The sequence below is a fragment of the Podarcis bocagei genome, assembly GCF_964188305.1.
Source record: "Podarcis bocagei genome assembly, chromosome: 7".
Lineage (NCBI taxonomy): Eukaryota > Metazoa > Chordata > Lepidosauria > Squamata > Lacertidae > Podarcis > Podarcis bocagei.
The window spans coordinates 32,421,324-32,443,480 of record NC_138132.1 but is presented as its reverse complement, the minus strand read 5'-3'; the positions used below and the strand labels follow the sequence as shown (position 1 = coordinate 32,443,480).

The window sequence follows — 22,157 nt, the reverse complement described above, 5'->3', positions numbered from 1 at the left end:
ACTCCAGCCCCAAGCCACAAAGTAAAAATAAAAATGTTGCCTTTCTTGTCTGCAGTGTTGACTTCTAAGGGATATTATTATCAGGCCCTTTCTCCACGCTAAAGAAACTCTCACCCCTACAGGCTTCCTGCCACCATTCAGTGCCTCTATTTCTCACTCCCCCCTCCCCACTTGTTATTCTGAAGAGCCGTGGTGCCTTTCATGTAAGGAGCTGAAGCAGCTACCGCTTGACACTCTGCCTCCCACTCAGCTGTCAGGCATCTTAGGTCTTCCTCTTGATCTCTGCCTCTGCGCTCCCTTTGAGAAAAAAATGAAATGAAACCATACTGCACAATGTTGTGCTTTGTTGCTGGAAAAAGAGGTGGGGAGGGGGATATTCCTTGACCAACTGTCCTTACCCCCCCCCAGCTTTTTCATGGAGATGTCTTCTCTCTTCACTTTCATTCTTTCCTTAGCTTGGAGATGGAGGAGAATGTCAATTGATCTGCACTTTGAAGCAAACTGACCTAATTTGCAAACTCCTGGACCAATACGCAAATCAGACAGTAATTATCCTTCAGGATTTTGCACTTCTCTGAATGCAGAGATACAGTTTGTGGCTCAAAAGTGCTTATAATATGTTGAGAAATGTGCACACTGAGATAAAATACATGTTTAATTGAGCATTTTGTGATAAAAAATCTTATCTAAGTACTATGTATATATGAATTACACATTTAAAAGAATCACAAAAAAGAACAGCAACCCTCCTCATATCTTAGGAACAATGGAAGCTGCCTTATTCTGAGTCAGGTCATTGGTCCATTCCCTCATTCCCCCCCTTTTATTCAATCTTTATTATTTTTAAAAATATACATTTATACAACATTTATACAACACTCTCTGTTTTTGTTTGTAACAAAAAAGAAAATGATGGCAAGTGAAGCAAAGATACTTTTTATACCTCACACAATACACATGACACTACAATTTATGAAAAAAATAAAAGAAAAGAAAAATAAAGAAGAAAAAGAAGTTTTAAAAAAGACTTCCAAACATTTTCATTGTATGTTGTTATCTGTTATCTGTTAAATACACTTTTACCGCACAGTTACTTATTTCTTCTATTTTTTATCATATTTCTATGTAAATTGTCAATTACCTTTATATACTACAAGGCTCAGTCTGGCTCTGCCAGGAGATTACCCTGTATACCATGGTTCTTCAAATATTCTTTAATATTCTCCATTCCTTGTGGACTTTTTGTTTTGTTTGGCCTCTGACTCTTCCCGTCACCTTTGCTATCATTTTCATCTACAATCAGGGGCAGGAGTTCTCCTGGATTTCAGTTCAAAATATTTCCCATCCCTACTTGGGGATGTTGAGGATTGAACCTGGGAGCCTCTGCATGCAAGCAGATGCTCTGCCGCTGAGCTATGTCTCTGCCGCTCACAACCCTCAGTTTTAGCTCCTGCAGTCTTTAATTTCCCCTCACTGGATGGAATGAAGTGACATCACTCCATTACATCCAAAAATCCAGAGTTGAGTCCCTAAAGTGGCTGGAATCTTGCATGCCTTCTTTCAGCAACTCCTGCAGCCAAGCTGGTGCCAACTGTATTGCTTTCCTTTCCTTTGGACCACATCAGTGAGGCCAAGAGGGGGAGAATCTTGTTGGCTGGGCAGCCCAGAACCTCCATAAACATCACCCAGGCTTGTGCCTGGGAGAGGTCACTTTGGTGCTGCAAAAGCAGCGAAAACAATGCGAGAGCCAGCAGTTATGAGTTATCATCTCTACCTGATTGGCATATGGTACATGTGCTATGGGTTGCCTTTGTTGGTGGGAGAGATCACCGTGGTCAGCCTGGACAGAGGAAGCTCTACAGCAGCCTTTCTCAACTTGTGTGTCCCCAGATGTTGTTAAACTACAACTCCCATCACCCCTAGCTAGCAAGGCCAGAGCTCAGGGATGATGGGAGTTGTAGTCTAACAACATCTGGGGACCCACAGGTTGAGAAAGGCTGCTCTACAGAGACTCATAAACCATTTCGCACAAGGATGCAGGGAGTTCAGCCTCACCATCAGCTTTACGAAGACCAACATCCTGGGTCAGGACATCACCAGCACTCCTAGCATCAGCACTAGTGGCCACACACTTGTTCTCATTTTGAAGGAGCTTCAACCTTGTAATCATTTTGGGTGACTTTTTTAAAAACTAGAGCTAAGTGAATGCCTTAAAGGAGCAACAGCTAAACAGGTTTAATTGGCTGGATGTAAATAACCAATAATTGAGCTTTTTATTTTTTAAAAAAACCCAGAATTTGTTATTGCTAGGTCTGGAGATGGGGGGGAGAGGCAGGCAGTGTATTTTAAAAACATGGCTTACTAACCTGGGGCTTGCTGACAGATTAGTTTATCCTGAGATTAACAGCCCCCAAACTCACATAAGGCTCATGTTCAAGAAGTGAAAGAGAAGCTGACAGTGTGTTAAAACAGAATCGGCAACAGGTGGCATAGATGGGGCAGTGGGGTGGGGAGACAGGGGTCATTCTCTTTCACCCTAGAGTAAGTTATGGTGTGAATATTGAGACTTCTGCTGGGTGGAGTTTCATACAGAAACACACAGGACGTATTTAAACTGGCTTAAGTCCAGTGAGTTTAACAGTCATCCTTTCTGCCCTGGTGAAACCTGAGAAGCATAACTGATTTGGGGAGTAAGACAGAGCTACATATTCTCTGGAAGCGAATCACCTCCTCAAGAGGCAATACATCCTGGGCCAGCCCTGGGGACTGTCTGAGCTTGGCTGGACAATGCCCCATTTGCCCTAATGGGGCAGTCTCTAATGCAGCTGGGGTCTTCTTAAATTCCTTCTTGGTTCTCAGTCTTGTCAGCATGCAACAACTGAGTTCGCTATTAGAGGGAGTGATGGGGCTCAGGTGAGACTTGAAATCGGGACTCCCAAGATTACAGTTCATTCTCTCAACAGCTACACTGCACTAATTCTCAAATGGAACTAACTTCACCACAGAGAAGTCTGACTCTGGAGCAAAGTTTCATGTTAATTTTTCCCTTTGAACAAGCCAGAGTTGAAGGGGAGAGAGAGACAGGGCAGAGCATCCAAATTCCTTTTTAAGAATGACATCCCTGCATTCAGCATTAAGCTAAGAGAGGTTACCCCCACCCCCACCCTTTCCCTCCAGAGAGAGCTAACAACCCATGTGAAGCAATCTTTAATCCTGCTGCAATACACAGAGAGGCGCACCTGGTTAACCCCCCAGTGCTCTCCAAGTACTCTGGAGGCTGAAAGCTGAGAGGAAGTTGCAAAGGGCATGCTCTGCTCTTTGAAGGGTTGCAAATGCAGGATGGGATTAGTCAAATGCAGAGAAGAAATGGAAGGGGAAAGAAGATGGAATATATTACACCTGTACAATCCCACTTCGTTCCCTCTGCAAATGTTCCTCACCAGGCATCCACTTAGGAGATTATGCTTTTGTTTTTTAAAAATGAATTGCTCCCTTGTCCCCTTTGAAAATGTTAGACGGTGTGATTCTCAGCTAAATGGCAGCAGGTTTATACATGAAAATCAGCAGTGTTTAATATTTCCTTTAAAACAAAAACTGCTCATGGAGCTGCAATCATTCCTGGTTTTGAAATTCTGATGGCTTTCCTTCTAAATGTGCACCACACTGCCTTTACATGAGACTAGAAGCTCAATCCATGTCATTTCCAGGTAGTGTCGGGAAGACACGCTTGCCTGAACCCCTGGGCAGCCACTGCCAAACAGTATAGGCAAAACTGAGCTGGCTGGACCAATGGATTAGCTCAGCTTCCTCTGCCCCACTGCTTTCTGTTGCTTCCCTCAACCATGGCGCAAGCTCCCATTCTTCTCTCGCTCTCTCCCGCACGCCTGTCTCTCTAACCCTCTGCCCCCCCCCATGCAATGCTCATGACAAGCCTTCGCTGCCACAATGGTAATATAACATAGATGTCTGCTGAATTAAATGCGACTAGGGACTGGTAGCAAAAGATAGGGCAGGATAAAAAAATGGTAGAGATAATAACAACATAGCTATCTCCTAGAATTTGACACACACCTGTGTAATAGATTACAAATCCCATGTTGCTGACGGAGGCGTCACTCCGGAAGGCCAGGAAGAGGTTATTGCTGCTGCTCTCAATCCTCTCTGGTAGCTGAGTGTCGTAGAAACTCCCAATAAGGGGGCTAAGCGAGCTGGGACCATCATAGATGTGCAAAAAATCGTATCCTGGTTCCAAATTGAAGCTGATGAAGAAGGTAGGAAGGGGGGGAAATCCATCAGTGTTAGATTTATTGCCATTACCACCACTGCCACCAAGTATATTTGCCCCTCTATTAAAATGACACTAGAATTAAGTGATAAACTAAAACGGAGTTGAGAAATATTTTTCTGTCTGAGCACAACCTTCTGCCGGGCGGGGGGGGGGGTTGCATGTGATACTTACCTTTGTACAGAAGGTTACATTTCGGCCATGCAGAAGCCAGAGAATTCTACACCCACACCCACCCCCACCCCATATATCTCTCCATCATTTATTCAGGCAAGGAAATGGGATAATCAAAGTCCAGGGTCACATTCCAGCCAGGCAAAGTACTCATGGAGGGCACAAAGCAGGGGCAGGACAGGGTGTAGCTCAGAGTCCTGAGAAGCAAGGAGAAGGGGCTGCATTTGGCCCCTTGGCCTAAGTTCACCCACCATGCAAAACAGAAAATAATGACAGGTTTCAGCACAGAAACTTTTATTGTTCTCAGCCAGCAGCCATAAGATAAACATCATAAATAAAAATTCAAGCTCAAAATATGGGAGAAGAAAACAACAGCAACTAAAAATTGAGACTTAATTTCAGTTTTGCTCGAAATAGCATCAAATCCAAATATACCAATGACTGAAGCATCACCATGGCAATTAACTACCAAGTCTGAAATAGCTTTTACTTGGATTCTTGAGTGTAGAGAGAAACCCCATGGGTCACATAAGAGTTTGCGTCATACAAGAGGTAACTTAACTTTTTTTTAAACAGAAAAAATGGTAGTAGGATAAAATAGCTCTTTGAAATTGGGAGTGTGACTCAAGATAGAAAAAGGGCAACTGCATTAATGTGGAAGGTCTTCCAAGCAGAAGCCCCAGAAATACAAACTCATTGTGCCAATGGAACCTGGTGGGATCTGCTGGCATGGCTTAAAAGTGAATGGTTGTGAAGGTTTCTCAGAGCCTGCAGAATGGAACGGTAGCCAGTAGGAGGTTCTATTGTGGTCATGCTAAGATTTACAACATGAGATAGAAAAAAAATTGCCCATCAAAATAGAATGTTTTGATTTTTAAAAATGCAGCCTTGGGATGTAAACACCAGCTTCAGAAAAGATCTGCTGGAACTGAGATGGAGTCTACAGTCATTGGCCCTCTATGTGGAGGCATACCGTGGAGAAGAGGAATAGGATTGTGCCTCCTGAACCACACCCCAATGTCATGCAACTGCCCTGCCCTGCTCCTTTGAGCTCCACGTGTTTGGCAAAAGTTTAATGGGGAGGCAGATGTCCTTACAAAGACTCCTCCACACAATATGGAACTCTAATTTGTGCAAGGCTCCAAATCATGCCATGGAGCCTCCCTAGGTAGAGCCACCTCACCTTTCAGACTTTCGTCTAACAATGCACCAAAGTCAAGGAGACTTCCGGGGTGGCACCATCGGCAATGGCGGACTCCCTCTGAACCGGAGGGAACAGCTCCGCGCGAAACGGGTCTTTTCCGCTGTGGCGAAGCAGGGACCCTTTCAGAAATCACAGGCGGATGAAGCCTGTGACCGTGGAACTCAGCCGGCACCCTTAGCACCCCCCAACCCGCAAAGGAACCCACTAACAGGCTCCGAAGCGAAGAGGGGGAAGTGGCGCGGTGCTGTGAGTCAACTGCTATTTCCGTGGAGCGAAGCCGCACAGCCGTTGCCGGAGAGCGCTGCCTTTTTCCTGGGACAATTTGGCATCTAAAGTAATCACCCGTGAGTACTTAAACATTGAATAATTGGACTTCAAATAAGAACTGGCGATTAGAAAGGAATTGGACTTAAAAATTTACCTTAATTTGGTACTGAAACGGGAAGGTCTAAACAGGAAGTCAGCCTTCCGTTTCCTTGTAGTCAGAAGAAAGCAAAGACAACGTAAACTAGAGCTTAGAAAATCACTTTCAAAGGATTGGTTTTCACCATTTAAAATCGTTGAACCCCCCTTCGGTAGCAGGAGAAGAAGGGGGATCTTTTTTGGACTGTTTAAACCTGCAGAAGTGAGTTTAAAGTAAAGTAACTTTCCACCGTCCTGATCCTGGAGCGGGGTGTCAGAACTGACATTTGAAGCTCATTGACCAGAGACAAATGTTTATGAGAGACAGTTAAAAGAAGAGTAACATTGTGACTCCACTGTTTCCTTTCGCATTTTAAAGGAACAAATATTGACAAAATATCTTTAAAAAAGAAACTTTGTTGCTATTGTCCTTAAAAGAAAGAACAATCAGAAGTTTTCCCCCTAGAGGGGGACTGTGAAACTGTAACTAATTCTAGGGAGCTTGCAGCTGCTACAGATTACAACCGTGGGAAAGGACTTGTGACCTTGCAGGACAATGTTTTCAGAAGCACTGTTGGGTGCTTTCTGTAAAATAAATGCCCTATTGGATCAGTTAAGTCAGAAGACGGATTTGATGACTAATGCGGCCAGAACATTTGAACAGGTAGTGGGAAACTATGTGGAGCCCACCCAGGAACTTAAACAGGAGTGTGCCATGACAGAACAGTTGAGAGAAGAGGATGTTGCTGAATTTTGGGTGCCAGAAAGGGAGGAACTTTTGGCCTTGCAGGAAAATGAGCCTTTGGATTTGACAAATGAACTTGGAAAAAACCAGATTTGGAAAGATAAAGTTTGGATTGATTTGGAAATGGGGGGTTGGACTGACCCCCTATGCAGAGATGTTTGGACTTTCCGAGTCTGGCAATGGGCCGTCAGATGTTTGGAGCTGTGGGGGCTCCCAATTTTGGAGGGAATTTGAAACATGTCTTAAAATACCACATGGAGTCTAGTCTGGACTATGGGAAAGGGGCTGATTGGTTGAAAAGGGTCAAAAACACTACCAAGCTGGAGTTCCCACGAGCGAAAGGAAAATATGAAGAAGAGCTGCGGAAGGGACATGGAAGAGACTTGAAGGCCTCGGATATAAGATCACCAGGTTAATGTGCCAGACTAATGGGATAAAAAGGACTGACAAACCCGGGACCAGGAGGAAGGGACGCTGGAAGAAGATTGGATTGTTTATTTCTTTTTTCTATCATTAGGAATGCCTTATAAAATTGATGAATGTTAGAAAAATGTTGAAATGAAATTACTTGGCTCTTGTAAAAATGTTTAAAGAATTAGGTAAAAAGGTAATGGCTATAAGAAGTTAGTAAAAATAAGATTTAAGTCTTAAGCTTTAAGGTTTTTATAAGATAAGATGAAAATAGAGTAAGGTAATGTAATGACAGAATACTATGAATTATGGAAAGGATTTGCTGCGACAACTATTAATCAAGATACAAGAAAAGGGAGGAGGAGGAGGTCATAGAAAGAAGGTAATGAAAGTGGAGAATTTGAAAATGATGGTTTTATTTTTTCTTTTTCTTTTTCTGTTTTGTCTTTTATCTTTGAAATTTTTTAAAAAATTCTTTTTTCAATAAATATCATTTTTTTTAAAAAAAAGTCAAGGAGACATGGAAGTTTGGAGATGAGGCCAGTGGCAAAGCCCTTCATCCCCTGCTTCATTACAGTGTTGACCCTTCCTGTGGCCACTTACATGAAAAGGGCTCTCACATTAAAACAACACTATACTGATACACAATAAAAGCAGCATGGAGGAAAAATACAAAGTGTGCTCCCATGAGATTCATTTGGCAGAATGACAGGATACTGATTTAATAAACAATAATACACACACACATATATACATATATATTTCCAATTTCATATATATATGAAATATGTAAACAAATGTATTATCCACTGGTTAAGAATACTTGTAGGGAAAATATGAGCTGTCACTTGCCAGCAAAAAGGCAGCAGAAAAGGCTTCCTGGTGGATCTGTAAAGTGCTACTACTGCAAAGCAGGATCTACACTGTGCCTCCCATCCAATTGTTCTCACTTCAGCAAATGAGGTGGTGAGGAGAGACAGGGAGCAAAATAGCATCTTTAGGGCCTTAACAAACAGGGATAATACAAGCTGGGGTTTCAACTTGGGCTAATGTGTTTATCACGCTGGCAACACACTGGTTAACAAATACTCCAAGAAAAAGCAAAGCATATCTATGTAACAACTTTTACAACCCTTTGGTTATTTCCCACCTCCATTTCCAAGTTTGCAGCAGCTGAAACTGAACTCAAAAGTTAGGCTGAGAAATGTTTCTGCCCAGAAAGATTTATCATTGTTGACAAAAATCTGCACCATGACAATGAGGAATGTTCCCACCCAAAAAGATTTATCATTGTTGACAAAATCTTCACCCTGCCAAAAGCAGAATTAAAATCTGACCAATGTTACAAAAGCTCTTTGCCTGATCTCAGAGCATTATCAGTAAGGAGGTTTTCTAACAGCTGAAGTTCCAGCAAATGCCTACAGCCATTTTGGATGTTGGCTAAAAAGCATCTCATATGATCAAAGGCGTTCAGTTGTCAGTGTGGGTCTTGCAGAGGACACCCATCTTTGATTTATTTCAATGTTCTATCTACAAGAAGGTAGGAACAACCCCAAGCTTCATTCCAGTTTTCCTCCTTGCTCAAATTTGCAAAAAATAGTAACAGAAAAAACCGCATCTATCTAAGTGGGGAGAAGTCAGTGACTAAGAATATCATACAGTCCAATTGTTGTAATATTAATATTAATAATTTTTATTTATACCCCACCCTCCCCAGCCAAGGCCGGGCTCAGAGCGGCTTACAAGCAATAATAAGGAGGGCTGCTGATGTTAATGACACCCCCTCCCCCTTTTGCAATAAATGTGAAGTGTGTTACGGAAGTCATTCCTTTCAAAATTTATATTTCCCTCCCTACACAGGTAAGAGATGTGCACGAGCACATAGATTAAAACCACCACACAAAACAGATTCCTGATGTGAGCACATAATCACATCAAGATTCCTTTGTGTCTGATATGCTCCTCAATCTGCATATGCACTCATATGCACTCATGCACACCTGGAAAAGAAAAGGAAATATGCACATTGAAAAAATATGTCAAATTGAACTTGCACTATGGTTAGAACCAAGTCTGGAAATTGAATACAGAATCATGTAAGGGCACTAAAGCACTGGTGGTGCCCCAGGCACCCTGAAACTCTGCCTCCAGGAGAAAAGAGAAAATACATGATGATTAACACAGAGGGGGTTGCTCCTTTTTTTTCATTTTTCCAAATGATTTTCTTTCCATTTTTTCCATTTCCCCCCAATTTTTCAAATACGTTTGCGTTTTTTTAAAAAAAGAACTTCACATGAAATTCTTATTTCCACATGTATTTCTCCTAATATTTGTGGGTTTTTTGTACTTAATTTTGCCAAGTGTCTGCATATTTGCAAGCAATTTCCCTCTCCTGTAATGCATTTTTGTAAATTGTTTTCTTCTAATATTCAGATTTTGTGAGCACTTTCTCCTCATATACACTAGAGAGCTGCATCATGCAGTTTGGTAAGAAAGAGAAACTTGGAGAACTTACGTGTGAAATACCAAGGCAATGACATAATCGGGAGAGACAGTCAGCTTCCAGTCACACTCCTTTCCTGGGGGGTAAGGCTCTGGGTAGTTTGGTGACAAGATCACTCCTGAAGGCCCAGTCAGGATCCCACCACAGGGAGCTATAAGAGAAGGTATACATGAGGCTTATCTTTCAGAGCCTCTTTCTCCTGCACACATGCAAGGCATCTGTTTCAGGTCCTGAAAAAGGTCTCAGCTCCTGCCAACCTAGCAGTTCAAAAGCACGCCAAAAAGTGCAAGTAGATAAATAGGTACCGCTCCGGCGGGAAGGTAAACAGCGTTTCCATGCGCTGCTCTGGTTTCGCCAGAAGCGGCTTAGTCATGCTGGCCACATGACCCGGAAAAACTGTCTGCAGAAAAACACTGGCTCCCTCAGCCTGTAAAGTGAGATGTGTGCCGCAACCCCAGAGTCGTTCGCAACTGGACTTAACTGTCAGGGGTCCTTTAACGTTACCTTTTTAAGGACCTGAGTATTACCTAGCAACTTTAGGAGTGGCTTCCTCCTCTACAACCCCTGTATCTTCCTAGGTTTGCTGCTAATGACATTTTCCCCTCCAACAACATGCTCCTCTGAATGACTGGAAGTAATTTCCAACCACCCAGACTCAAAACACAGAAAAAACCAGAGCTCAGTTGAGGTTTTGTGAGGTGAGATGGTCTCGGCAAGGGGGATTTTCATCAGAATGGTTATGTGGCCCTTCTCCCTTCTTACAGTTCTTTTCCTTATAAGGCAGAGATGGGCCCAGCAGATGTTGACAGACGCCAACTCCCATGACAACATCTGGAGGGTCCAGGGTCCTGAATCCAACTATAAGGCATTTCCATGCCTTTTGGAGTACGTTTGCCAAAATAATGTATATTTTCACCTTTCCAAAACTTTCCAAAGCAGTGGTTTATCTGGCTATGATTGGTTGGGTCGGGTATCAAATTATCAAGTTAGTCACTCACAAAGGAATGAAACCCATAAGCTGCCCTCCAGTGAAAACAGAGAAAGAAAGAAAAGAAACAGAAAACTCTTGACCTTCTTTTTAAATTAGTTTTAGAATGAAAGGGTATTAATTAATTTCCCTTGCTTGGGATTATATTTTATAAATACAAATTAAGTACAAGAGGATGACACAGACAGCTAACATTTAATTAGACCATTAATTGAACATTTATTGCTTCGGTGTACTTGGCATGACAATTTTAATATAGCGTGGACCTATGTGTGCATGCATTTAACTTTTGGCTGCCTTGGGGTGGGGACGGGGAGGCAGGTTTGGTGAAAAAAAGAGGGGTAACACTGCTCTTCCCTCTTTCACCATTTCAAAAGTCAGTGAATTTGGGTGATGTGGAATTCACCCAAACTGTTCCCACCATTTTGTTTTCCGAAGAATGCCCCAGAATGATGCCACCTCATCATCATACTGGGCCATTCTGGTGAAGAAAATAATAGTGGCTGGCAGTTGACAAAAGCCCTTGTGCTCTTCATCCCCCTCCCCACAATATTTACTCCCTCCAATCCCTGAAAATGCTCCCCCCTCCACCAACTACAATCTTCTCTTTGCAACACAAAATCCTGGAAGATGAGAGGGAATTGCAGCTTCATCACTGCCAGAGTTACAGGGTCCTCTTCCTCCCAACTCATTTGACTTGCCAGCTCAGAGGAGAAAGACCTCAGTGAAACATCTTTTTTTAAAATAAAAATAAAAATGATACAAACTGTATTACAAAATTAAATATAAATATAGATTATCCTCCTCCTCCCATGAACTATATTTCAAGATTCAGATTATATTTGTTTAAACCACAATATATTCTACAGGTAGGATTAAGAATATTCTATTTCACACAATAATCTGCTACAATGTCCAATAATAATAATTTATGTATTCATTTTTTATTATTACTACTACACTAGATTGAAATATCACTTCACTTGCAGCTCTGGCCCTGCTCCACACTAAGTTCTCATGAAGCAGTGAAGCGATCCAAGCTGGGCTAAGCACTTCCTTTTCCTGCTGGTTCTACTGTGACTGTCTCTAGCTGCTGTCAACTTCAGAGGGAGCCAAGTTGAAGCCTCTACCTATGCAGGTTGGGGGGTCAGGCTGCCAGAAAAACCTGTTCTCAATCTGCACGCAGCTGATCTTGGCATCCCCCTGCAGGGCGTAACCAGGATCACATTGGAAAACGATGGAGTCTCCCGCCTCCTTGCTGTCGCCACTGCGGCTCCCATTCTGTGGGACACCCGGGTCATTGCAGGAGGTGGCAGTGGACACTGAAAACAAGAAGGGAAAAAGTGAGTGAACTAAGGCAACAGCGTTTCTCATATATTAACCAGTTCTCAATGATTCCACAGTTCAAACCACGGGTCGAGAACCTCTTGGCTGGAGGGAGGTGTGTGCAAGTGTGTGCAGAAAAAAAGGCTACTGTTCAAGGGCAAAACTCACATTTGTTGTCCTGTTCTCTTTTGCCCCATCCAACACTAGCATGCAGCCCTTGATCTGAAAAAGGTTCCCCACCCATGGCTTAAACCTAGAAAGGCCAAGTCAGGTACTGTGGAATGGAGGTGCTCAAGGCTCCCTGCAGGCAGCAAAGGGAGAAGGGCCATCAAAATAAAAGCACATGTGATTGTCAGGCAGTATTAATCCTCTGGATTGGCCAATACCAGCATATACCAGGGACACAGGCTTCTATTCTTGCCTTGTCAACAGAACAGGGGTTTCCACTCGCCACAGCTTTCCCTGGTTCTGTTTCCAGTCTAGTCCAGATGTGGGGGATCCTGAGCTGGAGAACATGACTCTCCTTTCAGGTACCTCCACCCATAGCCTGACATTGTTGAACTGTGCATCTCAGACACTGAACGTGTCACTTGTCATTCTAGGGAAGTTCCTAGAGTGCATACCAGTCTTAGCCAATCTGGGGGTATTTATATAGCCTGCCACTTTCCGGACTTGGAAGGATGAGGCTACAAGGTTTTCCTGCATCCTGCTCAATGGAAGAAAAGTGTGGTGCAAGATGTCCACACTCCTAGTCCAACACTCTAACCTCTCTACCACACTGGTTCCTTTTGTCACCATAGTTAGCCACTAGGCGACACCAGCATTCCTACACTTCAAAAGTTTTGCAGAAGTTTACCTCTTGCTGGTTGAGGACAACAACAATGCCAGGCCATCTATGCTACATGGTCCCCTTTGGTGTTCCCATTCCACAACACTGCCTGAAACTTCTTGCTTGTGTGCAGACTGCCCTTCCTCCCAGCCTAGATGTTCTGTTTTTGGTTTCTCAGTGGTAATGAAGTGCACTCTGCACATGCTTAGATGCGCTGTCACTGTTTCAGTGTAGGGCATAAGGCCTGGCACTGACAACAGGCTTTGGTGACTCTGCACATCCTCACGTCAAACTCTGGTCTGCACGTGTGCGTGTGAGCTTGCACAGGGATGCATACTCAAGCACACAATATCACTTGTTTCACAGATGACATCTGCCTCTGCAGCTGGGAAAAAGCTGCGGGGGATGACAAGTTCAAGTGTGCTCCGTGGAGTTCAGCCTGATGTACATTTGCACTCGTTCATGTTTACTTAATAAGCCTGGGCATCTGCTAATCCTACATGGCATTTTGTTACAATCTTATGTCAACCATATGCTCTCAAATAAACTGTACTGCAAAAAGATGCTCCTACTAAGTGATGGAGAGGAATTTTGCCGCCAGCTTTCAGAGGTAGTCATGGGCCTGACCTTTTTATGGAAGGAACTTGGGAAATCTGATGTTATGTTAAGTGAAAACTCACTCTTGTTCTTTCCAGTGCCCAAGGCTTTAAAAACAGACAGAATACCTCTTAATTGGAGGGGGTGCTGAAAGCAGCAAGCAGCCCCTTGAAAAGAGAGACTCCAAACTATGCTTATTAAAAATAAAACAAAGCAATGGCTTTGTTTGGGGGAACACTGAGGGTCCCCAGGTGCTTCTCAGGGGTTACTCAAATAAGATCATTCAACGCCTAATAGAAGACTGCTGATGATTTGCTGCAATGTGGAGGAAAAGTGCTGAGGGTTTAGAAAGCATTTATGACATACTTTGGCTGATCCTGGGGCCCAAGAGGCATAGCCGGGGATCCATGCACCCTTGGGTGTGCACCAAATAAACTTCTCAGAGTCCTCTCCTGTGCAAATGTGTTTCTGCTTGCTTGGTTTGTAATGCACTGTCTCAGGGTGGAATTTTCATTGTGGAAATGAGCTTTCAAAGGTCATGAAATGTTCTCCACTATCTTAGAGGTTTCTTATTTTTTCATACCTGTTTGCAAATAACATCACAGCACAGTATATCCAGATTTAGCTTCCTGGTGACATGACTGAGGGCAACTGAGGCCCTTGTGTTGCCCTCACTTCAAATGGATGGATGGGAAGAAGCGAACACATTCCCTTTGCTAAGGCAACTAGGCCAACATCGCCTATCTTGCCATGCTGCTCAAGAGTTGCACCTGGGCAGTTAAAGGACCAGTGTCTTTCAATGCTGATGTTTGATTCTTTGTGTTCATGGGTTTTTTTGTGGGGGGGGGGCACTCCTCAGGACATTCCTGATGCTCTGATGGGTCCAAGGTCCATTCATTAGTGTGCAGTGACAAAGGGATTATGAGGAAGGAGTGCAGAGCATGGTACCAATTCAAGAAGGGCTGCTAGTGCTCAAGATTCTGCACCTAAGGACACCTGGTCTAAAGCCCATGACAGGATGAGAAAAGGCATTTCCATCTGATTCTTGCCCTTCTCTCAAATGATTAGTACTGTTTATCAGACCTACCCGAAAACTGAATGGCAAAGCCCTGCTTGCTGGTGAAAAAGTCTGTGTTGAACTGGAGGACCACAGAGTTGAAGGTGCTGTGGACGTCACTGGGCAGAGTGGAACCGCTGACTTCCTTCAGGAGAATCCCTTTCTCCACAGGCCCGTCCCAGATCCTCAGAACATCATGGAACTCCTCTGTGTGGAAAACCATGAAATGGAGGCTGCCATGCAAGGTGAGAGGTGGAGGAGAGAACAGATACAATAAGGCTATATCTGCACTATAGACCTGTTGTAAGTTTCAAAACTGTAACTACCTTGGCTCCCCCCAGAGAGCCCTGGGTACTCTAAGGAGATAGGAAAAGTCTGCTGAGTCAGGTCATTGGACCATTCAGTCCAGTATTCTGCTCTCACAGTGGTCAACTCTAGCCTGATCAGAATGTCCCAAAAACTTTGTTACATATCTCCTCCCACTCCCTTCACTGCACAGTTGTCCTCAGGATTCCTGGGTTGTGGGGGAGGAATTGGCATTAAACAAGTCAGTAGGGTGGAAAAATAATATGAGATTGCTGGTTAAAAGGAACACGGAGAGGAGCACAGTTCATGGTGACAGGAAATTGGGTATTTGCTACGAAGAGAGAGGGATAACTGGACAGTCACAAAAAGATTCAATTCAAGATAAGCTCATTACAGAAAGCAGAAAAGAACAGGGAGAAAAGGAGTTGCCTTTTCCAAATGTCTCTGCGCACTTCAAGCCAAGTTTAACAACCACTTCTGTTTTCTTTATTATTGGCGTTCTTTTCCACCCTGTTAAGCGGCGGCCACAGCGGCACGGCACTTTCAATATTTTAATTCCATCTTCGAGATAATGGGTACTGTGGCAATGCATTATATATGTCAGACAACTGCATGGTTATTAATTGACTGCTTTTTCAGGCGGCCCAAACCTCTCTGACTTTTTATTGAATATGCTTGTTATATCTGTATTTTCGCCAACGTTTGTACTTGAGATGCAATAAAACGTTGAGGGAAAGCAGTGGGGGAAGATGTGAGGCTTTGAAGAAGGTCCTATCACTATTGTTTGGCACTCCTCTGAAACGTCTTAAAAGACAAGAACCCCATCCTTCCTCCCGCTGAGGGAACTTACAGGGGACTCACAGCTCGCTCACAGTGACTGAATCTGTTTATCCATCAGTATATATCTATTCTCTCTTTCTCATACACACTTGTCCCATTTAATACAGGGATGGGGAACCTGCAGCCCTCCAGATGTTGCTGGACTCCATCAGCCCCAGCCAGTATCACGGATGGTATGGGATGATGAGAACTGTAGTCCAACAACTTCTCCATCCCACAGGTTCCCTAGCAAAATCTCTAAGAGGCTCACAAAAATTATGACCATAAAATCCCAAGCAAAAAGTAAATACCTACTATCCAAATGCAATATGAAAATCGAATCAGCAAAGATATTGAGCAGTGAGTTCAGAAAACCAAGTCCTAGGGAAAGCCTGACAAAATAAGTAAGTTTTCAGTAGCTGTTTAAAGCCTGCCACAGTGAGCACCTTCTGGTTTGCATAGGGAAGAGACATTCTAAGGGGTCATTGTCACTACAGAGAAGACCTACTTTCGTGATGCCACAATAGGAGACTCTGCCAGCCATGATTTGCACACGGGGCCTCCTTTGACATATATCAACCGTCCTGTCATGGTTCATTCTAAGCACTCTGATTCAGATGAGACCCTCCTCATGCACACATATCTATGGGCAAGACAAGAGATCCAGGGACTGAAAATGATAGGCTGATCGCTTTGATTAACATAGGTGTAAAATACTAACAGTGATTTTGGCTAATAGCAATGTTATAGTAGTATATTGGGATCAAGGGATTTTTATTCAGCATAAACAGGGGGCTGATGATTTACCTCACCAAAAGGGTCACAGAGCTGCTTAACCCCATTTGAAACCCTGCTGCCCATTTGCTGAAGCCCTCCCTGCTCCTTCCCTTTTCTGGTCCCAAGGAGGTGACCTCATGGCAAAGCAGCACCATGGAGAGCTCCCAATAGGGTAACTACACTTGTGGAGGGCTGGATGTGAAGTCTTTTGAACTTCTGCCTCCAGTTCCACCCCTTATGTTGGAGGACTGTAAACTCTAAAAGGGCCATCCCTCTGGCCTGAAAACAAGCACTTCTCCACATGCCCCCACATCTGGTGCACTCTGTGTGCTGTTGGTCTAGCAAAGTGATGTGAGAGGCCCTCAGTTCCTCAGGTCCAGGGAAAGGCGCCTGTGATGGTTTGGGCTCTATGGGCCCTTCCACTGTGGCACCCGGGTTTAGTGTCATGACACACATACCCTGCCCCCACCAGCTAGGTTCTAATATTAGAAGTAAGTGTAGACTGGGAAAAAGTTGAGTGGAAAGGGTGAAACTGCAGAGGAAATTACGGGAGGGCAGACAAGTAAGGATTCAGCATTCTTTGCTCAAACCTCTGTTTGGTATTTTGAATTCCTGTTTGGGGCACTCAAAGACTTCCTTTTGCCAGTAGCGTAAGGTTACCAGACATCCCCGTTTCCCAGTGACAGTTCCCGGATTTACAAATCAATCCCCATACAAAATCCATTGAAGTTGAAAAGTGTCCCCGGGTTCATTGAAAAAAATCTGGTAACCTTACAGTACCGCCTAGGCCAGAATCACAATTTAGAGTATGTTCAGCCTCTGGGCTGCAGACACTGCAGTTGGGAACATAGATCTTTCCAGAAGTAATCCTTGCTATAAACTCTGCAGAATATATAAAACTGATTGGTGCCTGGATGGAAGGACTCTTTTCAGAGTAGACCTACTGAAATTAATGAACACGACTTAGGTCTATTCATTTCAGTGGGTCCTCTCTGAATAAAACTTAGTTGCATGCCACCCACCATGACAACCAGTTTTTTGTGGGGTTGGGAATCTGGTACCTTTTTATTTTATTTTCACAGTGCCTGTTACAGCAACAGGCACAAAGATGAAACTAACCTCAAAAGAATCAATAGGTATAGCATTAACTCTCTGCCTCTATGATTAAAGCTAGCCCACCCGCCACTGATTAATCAACTAGATTTTTTAGAAACAAAATAGTTGATTAATTTACTGATTATGAAGCTTGAGGTCCTATTTTTTAACCTTCTGCCTATGCAAAATAGTAAACATTGCAAAATAAATTATGCAAAGTAAGAGAAATCATGCAAATACGGTCAATTTGCATAATTCACACACATTGCACAACCCAGCTACTCTTGCCAGAGATTTTGGGTTATTTTGGCACAGGCTTTTTCCTCTATTTATTTATGTTTAATTGCAGATCACAAACAGGTCTACACAGGGGCACCTGTTCCCTGCATATAGCATGATGTGATTTAGATCACCAGGGGACATGGGAAGGGGAGTTGAGCGGGTTGCCCTATCTCACATCGTGAGCCTGTTTTACGGAAGTGCAAATCTAGTCTATTCTATCTCTATAATTAATAAAAGCCATGTTGCTGAATCAGGCTAAAGATCCATCTAGTCCAGCATCCTAACCTCACAGTGGCCAACCAGATGCCCACAAGCAAGACCTGAATGCAGCACCATTCTCTCCCTGCTTATGAAGCCCAGCAACTGGTACTGGGAGGCATGGCATCTCCAACAGGGGAGTTAGAACATAGCCATTGTGGCTGTGATTGACTCCTTCTCCCCCATGTATACGTCTAATCCTCTTTTAAAGCCACCCAAGTTGGTGGTCATCAATGCCTTTTATGGGAGCAGAATTTGGTGTGAAGAAGTGCTTTTCTTCCATGAACTCACCCTATTGTGCAACCAGCTTCTGCTTCAATAGTCCAGACACAGTTGAGGTTGTGGTCATAGGGTGTTGGGTAGCCTGGAGACAGGATCCTTCCCGAAGGCTCATCTTTGATACTGCCCCCACACTCCGCTGAAAAATAGCAACACTGGGGTTCCATTGCTGCTCTGCATGCCATTTGCTTAGTAGTCTTTGGCAACTCCCCCCCCCCATAACCCTTTGAGTTCAAGAGGCAAGAGATCATAGTAACTGCATACAGTACATAGACAAAAATACAAGGGAGTTGTTTATAGAGAACAGGGGCACCAACTATAGGGGGGAGAAGGGGCTTCACCCCCTCAGTATTTGTGGGTAGAGGGCTGAACCCCCCCATATTCAGGGGGCCACCGTCCTCTGCCTCCACTTCATTCGGAGTGAGGACAATCTTCTAAAGATAAGGGCTGCAGCTTAGTGGAAGAGCACATGCTTTGCATCTAAAAGTTCAGATATTCAGTCCTGAGTGTCCCCAATTAGTACTAGGACAGATTCTGCTTGAAACCCTTATCAGCTACTGCTAGTCATTGTCCACAGTACTGAACTAGACAGGGCAGTGGTCTGATGGCAGAAGGCAGATTTCTATGTAACCCTTATTTATTTATCTGGGTGTTTTTTTAAACTATGAATTATCTTTGTCTTCCATTGAACCAGTTAGACAAATCTGAAGCACAAGGTGATTGCAGCACTTGTCCCAAGGGGAGGAAGGACTGAGCCAGCTGAGGCTGTGAAGATGTTCACTACAGAGTGCTACCACCGCTTGCATACCAGATACCATGGTGGATGGAGACTGAAGCTGCACTTTTGTTCAATTTTTAATCCACTCACCAATACAAAAAATCACTTGAGAAAGTTTATGCAAAAAGCGGCCCTCTGTGGCTCATAATAATAATAATAATAATAATAATAATAATAATAATAATAATAATAATAATAATAATTTATTATTTATACCCCGCCCATCTGGCTGGGTTTCCCCAGCCACTCTGGGCGGCTTCCAAAAGAATATTAAAATACTATGATACATCAAACATTAAAAGCTTCCCTAAACAGGGCTGCCTTCAGATGTCTTCTAAAAGTCTGGTAGTTGTTGTTCTCTTTGACATCTGGTGGGAGGGCGTTCCACAGGGAGGGCGCCACTACCGAGAAGGCCCTCTGCCTGGTTCCCTGTAACTTGGCTTCTCGCAGTGAGGGAACCACCAGAAGGCCCTCGGTGCTGGACCTCAGTGTCCGGGTAGAACGATGGAGGTGGAGACGCTCCTTCAGGTATACTGGACCGAGGCCGTTTAGGGCTTTAAAGGTCAGCACCAGCACTTTGAATTGTGCTCGGAAACGTACTGGGAGCCAATGTAGGTCTTTCAATGTAGGTGTTATGGAAACCTTCCAAAGGGGGTTGGACTAGATGACCCTCGTGGTTCCTTCCAAAGCTGCAGTTCTATGATTCTATGAAGAAACAACCCCCAGCCCTGAAGATATGTCCAACGAACAAGTTAGTGTCCTCTAAACAGATGAAGAAGTAAATTTCATTCAAATTCAGCAATGATTATCATACTGCTAATCAACATGTACACAAATGAACGGACACTAATTCCTCTCCTGTGTGGCTGAAAACTAAAAGGACAGATTTTCTTATGTGGACAGATGTAGCCAAACTATTAAAACAAGATATTGCAACAAGTGGAGGGCTTGATTTATATCCTCATTGTATACTCAAGGAGACAAACAGCCCCGCTCCTATTGATTGGCTAGTTAACCTGAAGGTTATTGGAAAATGGCTGGTGTGAAACCTGGAATGGAAACAGCAGCAATTAAAACTACTGCCAGCATTTAAAACTGAACTGGATGAAGCACAAGTGAGTAAATCTTCTGGAACAGCCCTTCCATTGATTGGTTCCCACTATTAGAGCTGGTGCTCAGCTCCTATTGCACTTGGCTCATTCAGAGCTGATTTCAGACTGAGCGTCAGAGCGGCACTCAAATCCAGACTTGGAAATGTTGCTCTGCAGTTCAAGCTCCACGAGTTCAGCAGACTAATCTGAAGAAGGTTCTATCAGGAGGCCCTACTCTGATAGCCAAGCAAAAACATGTGAACCCCAGAGACCCTGACACTCAGGACAGGTCATCTGTAGAACTGTTTTGAAGTGGGCAAGTCGTTGTTCTAAATGAGGGGCAGATCAGCTTGGTGTCCTCGAGATGTTTTGAAGTACAACTCCAATGGTCAGGGATTCTGAGAGCTGTAGTCTAAAACATCACTGGCTACCCTTGTTCTGAATTCAGTGGAGACTGGTTCATAAAGGGGTGTTGCCATACAGACGTTCCTTATCTGCCTGCCTTCCTACTTACAACCAATACAGGAGATGGCTCTACTGATCAACTCCCCCCTGCTCCTTAGTCCCAGGTGAAGACCTTGCAGAACTCAGTAGGGAGAACAGAGACAAAGCTAAAATTAATTGGCTCCACTTGTCATTAGCTCTTCCTCCACCTACTGTCTGGGCTCCTTGCCTTCCACTGCAGAAGCCCCAAATGGCACCAGCCACCACTGTCAAAATCATCCAGCTCCTCAGACAATGGCCCCACAGCAGTCATGCTAAAAGTGACCCAAGTGAGTGGATGGTCACACCAAAGGGAGGAGTCATACCTACGCAGATGGGGAGTGGCTGATCCCAGGCTCGCCGCTCCCCAGTCAAGCAAGCCAGCACCCGGCTCCCTCGCAGCGTGTAGCCGGGGTCGCAGTTGAAAGAGACCGAGCTGCCTGCAAAGTGCCCCTCGTCGTGGACTTTGTAGCCAAACTGCGGGATGCCAGGGTCCTCACACTTGATCAGCTCAAAACCTCAAAGCAGAAGAGAGAAGAAACTTGTTATTTTGGAGACCTTGCCTGGCCCAATCCATGCCACTGCATCAGCAGAACCTGCTCACAACTGCAACTTCCACTGGCAGATGAGGCTTTGTTGGTGGAACTATCACCCGGGCCTGCCCAATTGCCACTGACCCGTGACAGGGCCTTTTCAGTAGTGGTTCCACATTTGCAGAATGTTCTCCATAGTAAAGAGCATCTCTCTCCATCATTATTTAATTTTAAAAGGAATTTGACAACATTCCTGTTTACCCAGGGATTTGGTGGGCTCCTTTGGGAGAAAGCGTTAGGTGTAAATTCAATTAATAATAAATCAATAATCTGAGTGTTCCCAGGATCTCAGCACCATAACCTTGCCAGGATTGAACCTCTGAAGGCATATGGTAATGATAACTAACAAGCAAAAGGAATAAGTATAGTCGGCATTCGTCTGTCTCAAGGGACAATGGAGGGCACCTTTGTGAGTGAAGTCCAACCACTGTCTTAGCAGCACCAAACCAACCTCCCCAGGGAACATTCCTGGGCAGTGTGTATGGAAGTCCTGGGCTGCCCAGACAACAAGACTCTTCTCTCAGTTTCACTGATGTGATCCAAAGGAAAGCAGAGCAGTAACAGGCAAGTAATAATAAAGAAGAGTTTGCAGCTGAGTACATAAATATTGCAACAGCAATAGATCTGGAGTAGGTGACAGGACTTCCAGGGCCAATTTCTGTGTAACCATCTCCTATTTTAGAAAATAAAGCATTGGTGATCCACCACATCACGCAGCCTTGCTATTTGCTGAAGACCCCAAAATAGTGATGGGCAACTGGCAGCCCTTGAGCTGAATGTGACGTACAAGCTCTCAAATGCAGCCTTCTGGTTCCTCACAGCTGCTTTCGAGAGAGAAGAAAATCTGCTCCTAAAGCACAGGCTGCATTGCCCAC

The 22,157-nt window shown here is 44.0% G+C and overlaps 1 protein-coding gene across 12 annotated transcripts in view; it reads right to left on the bottom strand.

The window, feature by feature from the left end:
- CSMD2 (CUB and Sushi multiple domains 2) overlaps nucleotides 1-22,157 on the bottom strand; it is a 492,033-nt gene that overhangs the window by 100,154 nt on the left and 369,722 nt on the right. For all 12 annotated transcript variants that reach the window (XM_081199993.1, XM_081199989.1, XM_081199994.1 and 9 more), the window contains 6 exons: nucleotides 21,016-21,207; nucleotides 18,350-18,476; nucleotides 14,552-14,754; nucleotides 11,843-12,034; nucleotides 9,737-9,875; nucleotides 4,072-4,259 (listed from right to left, as the gene is read on the bottom strand). In XM_081199993.1, coding sequence (XP_081056119.1) covers nucleotides 4,072-4,259; nucleotides 9,737-9,875; nucleotides 11,843-12,034; nucleotides 14,552-14,754; nucleotides 18,350-18,476; nucleotides 21,016-21,207 — 1,041 coding nt within the window. The remainder of the gene's footprint in view (nucleotides 1-4,071; nucleotides 4,260-9,736; nucleotides 9,876-11,842; nucleotides 12,035-14,551; nucleotides 14,755-18,349; nucleotides 18,477-21,015; nucleotides 21,208-22,157) is intronic.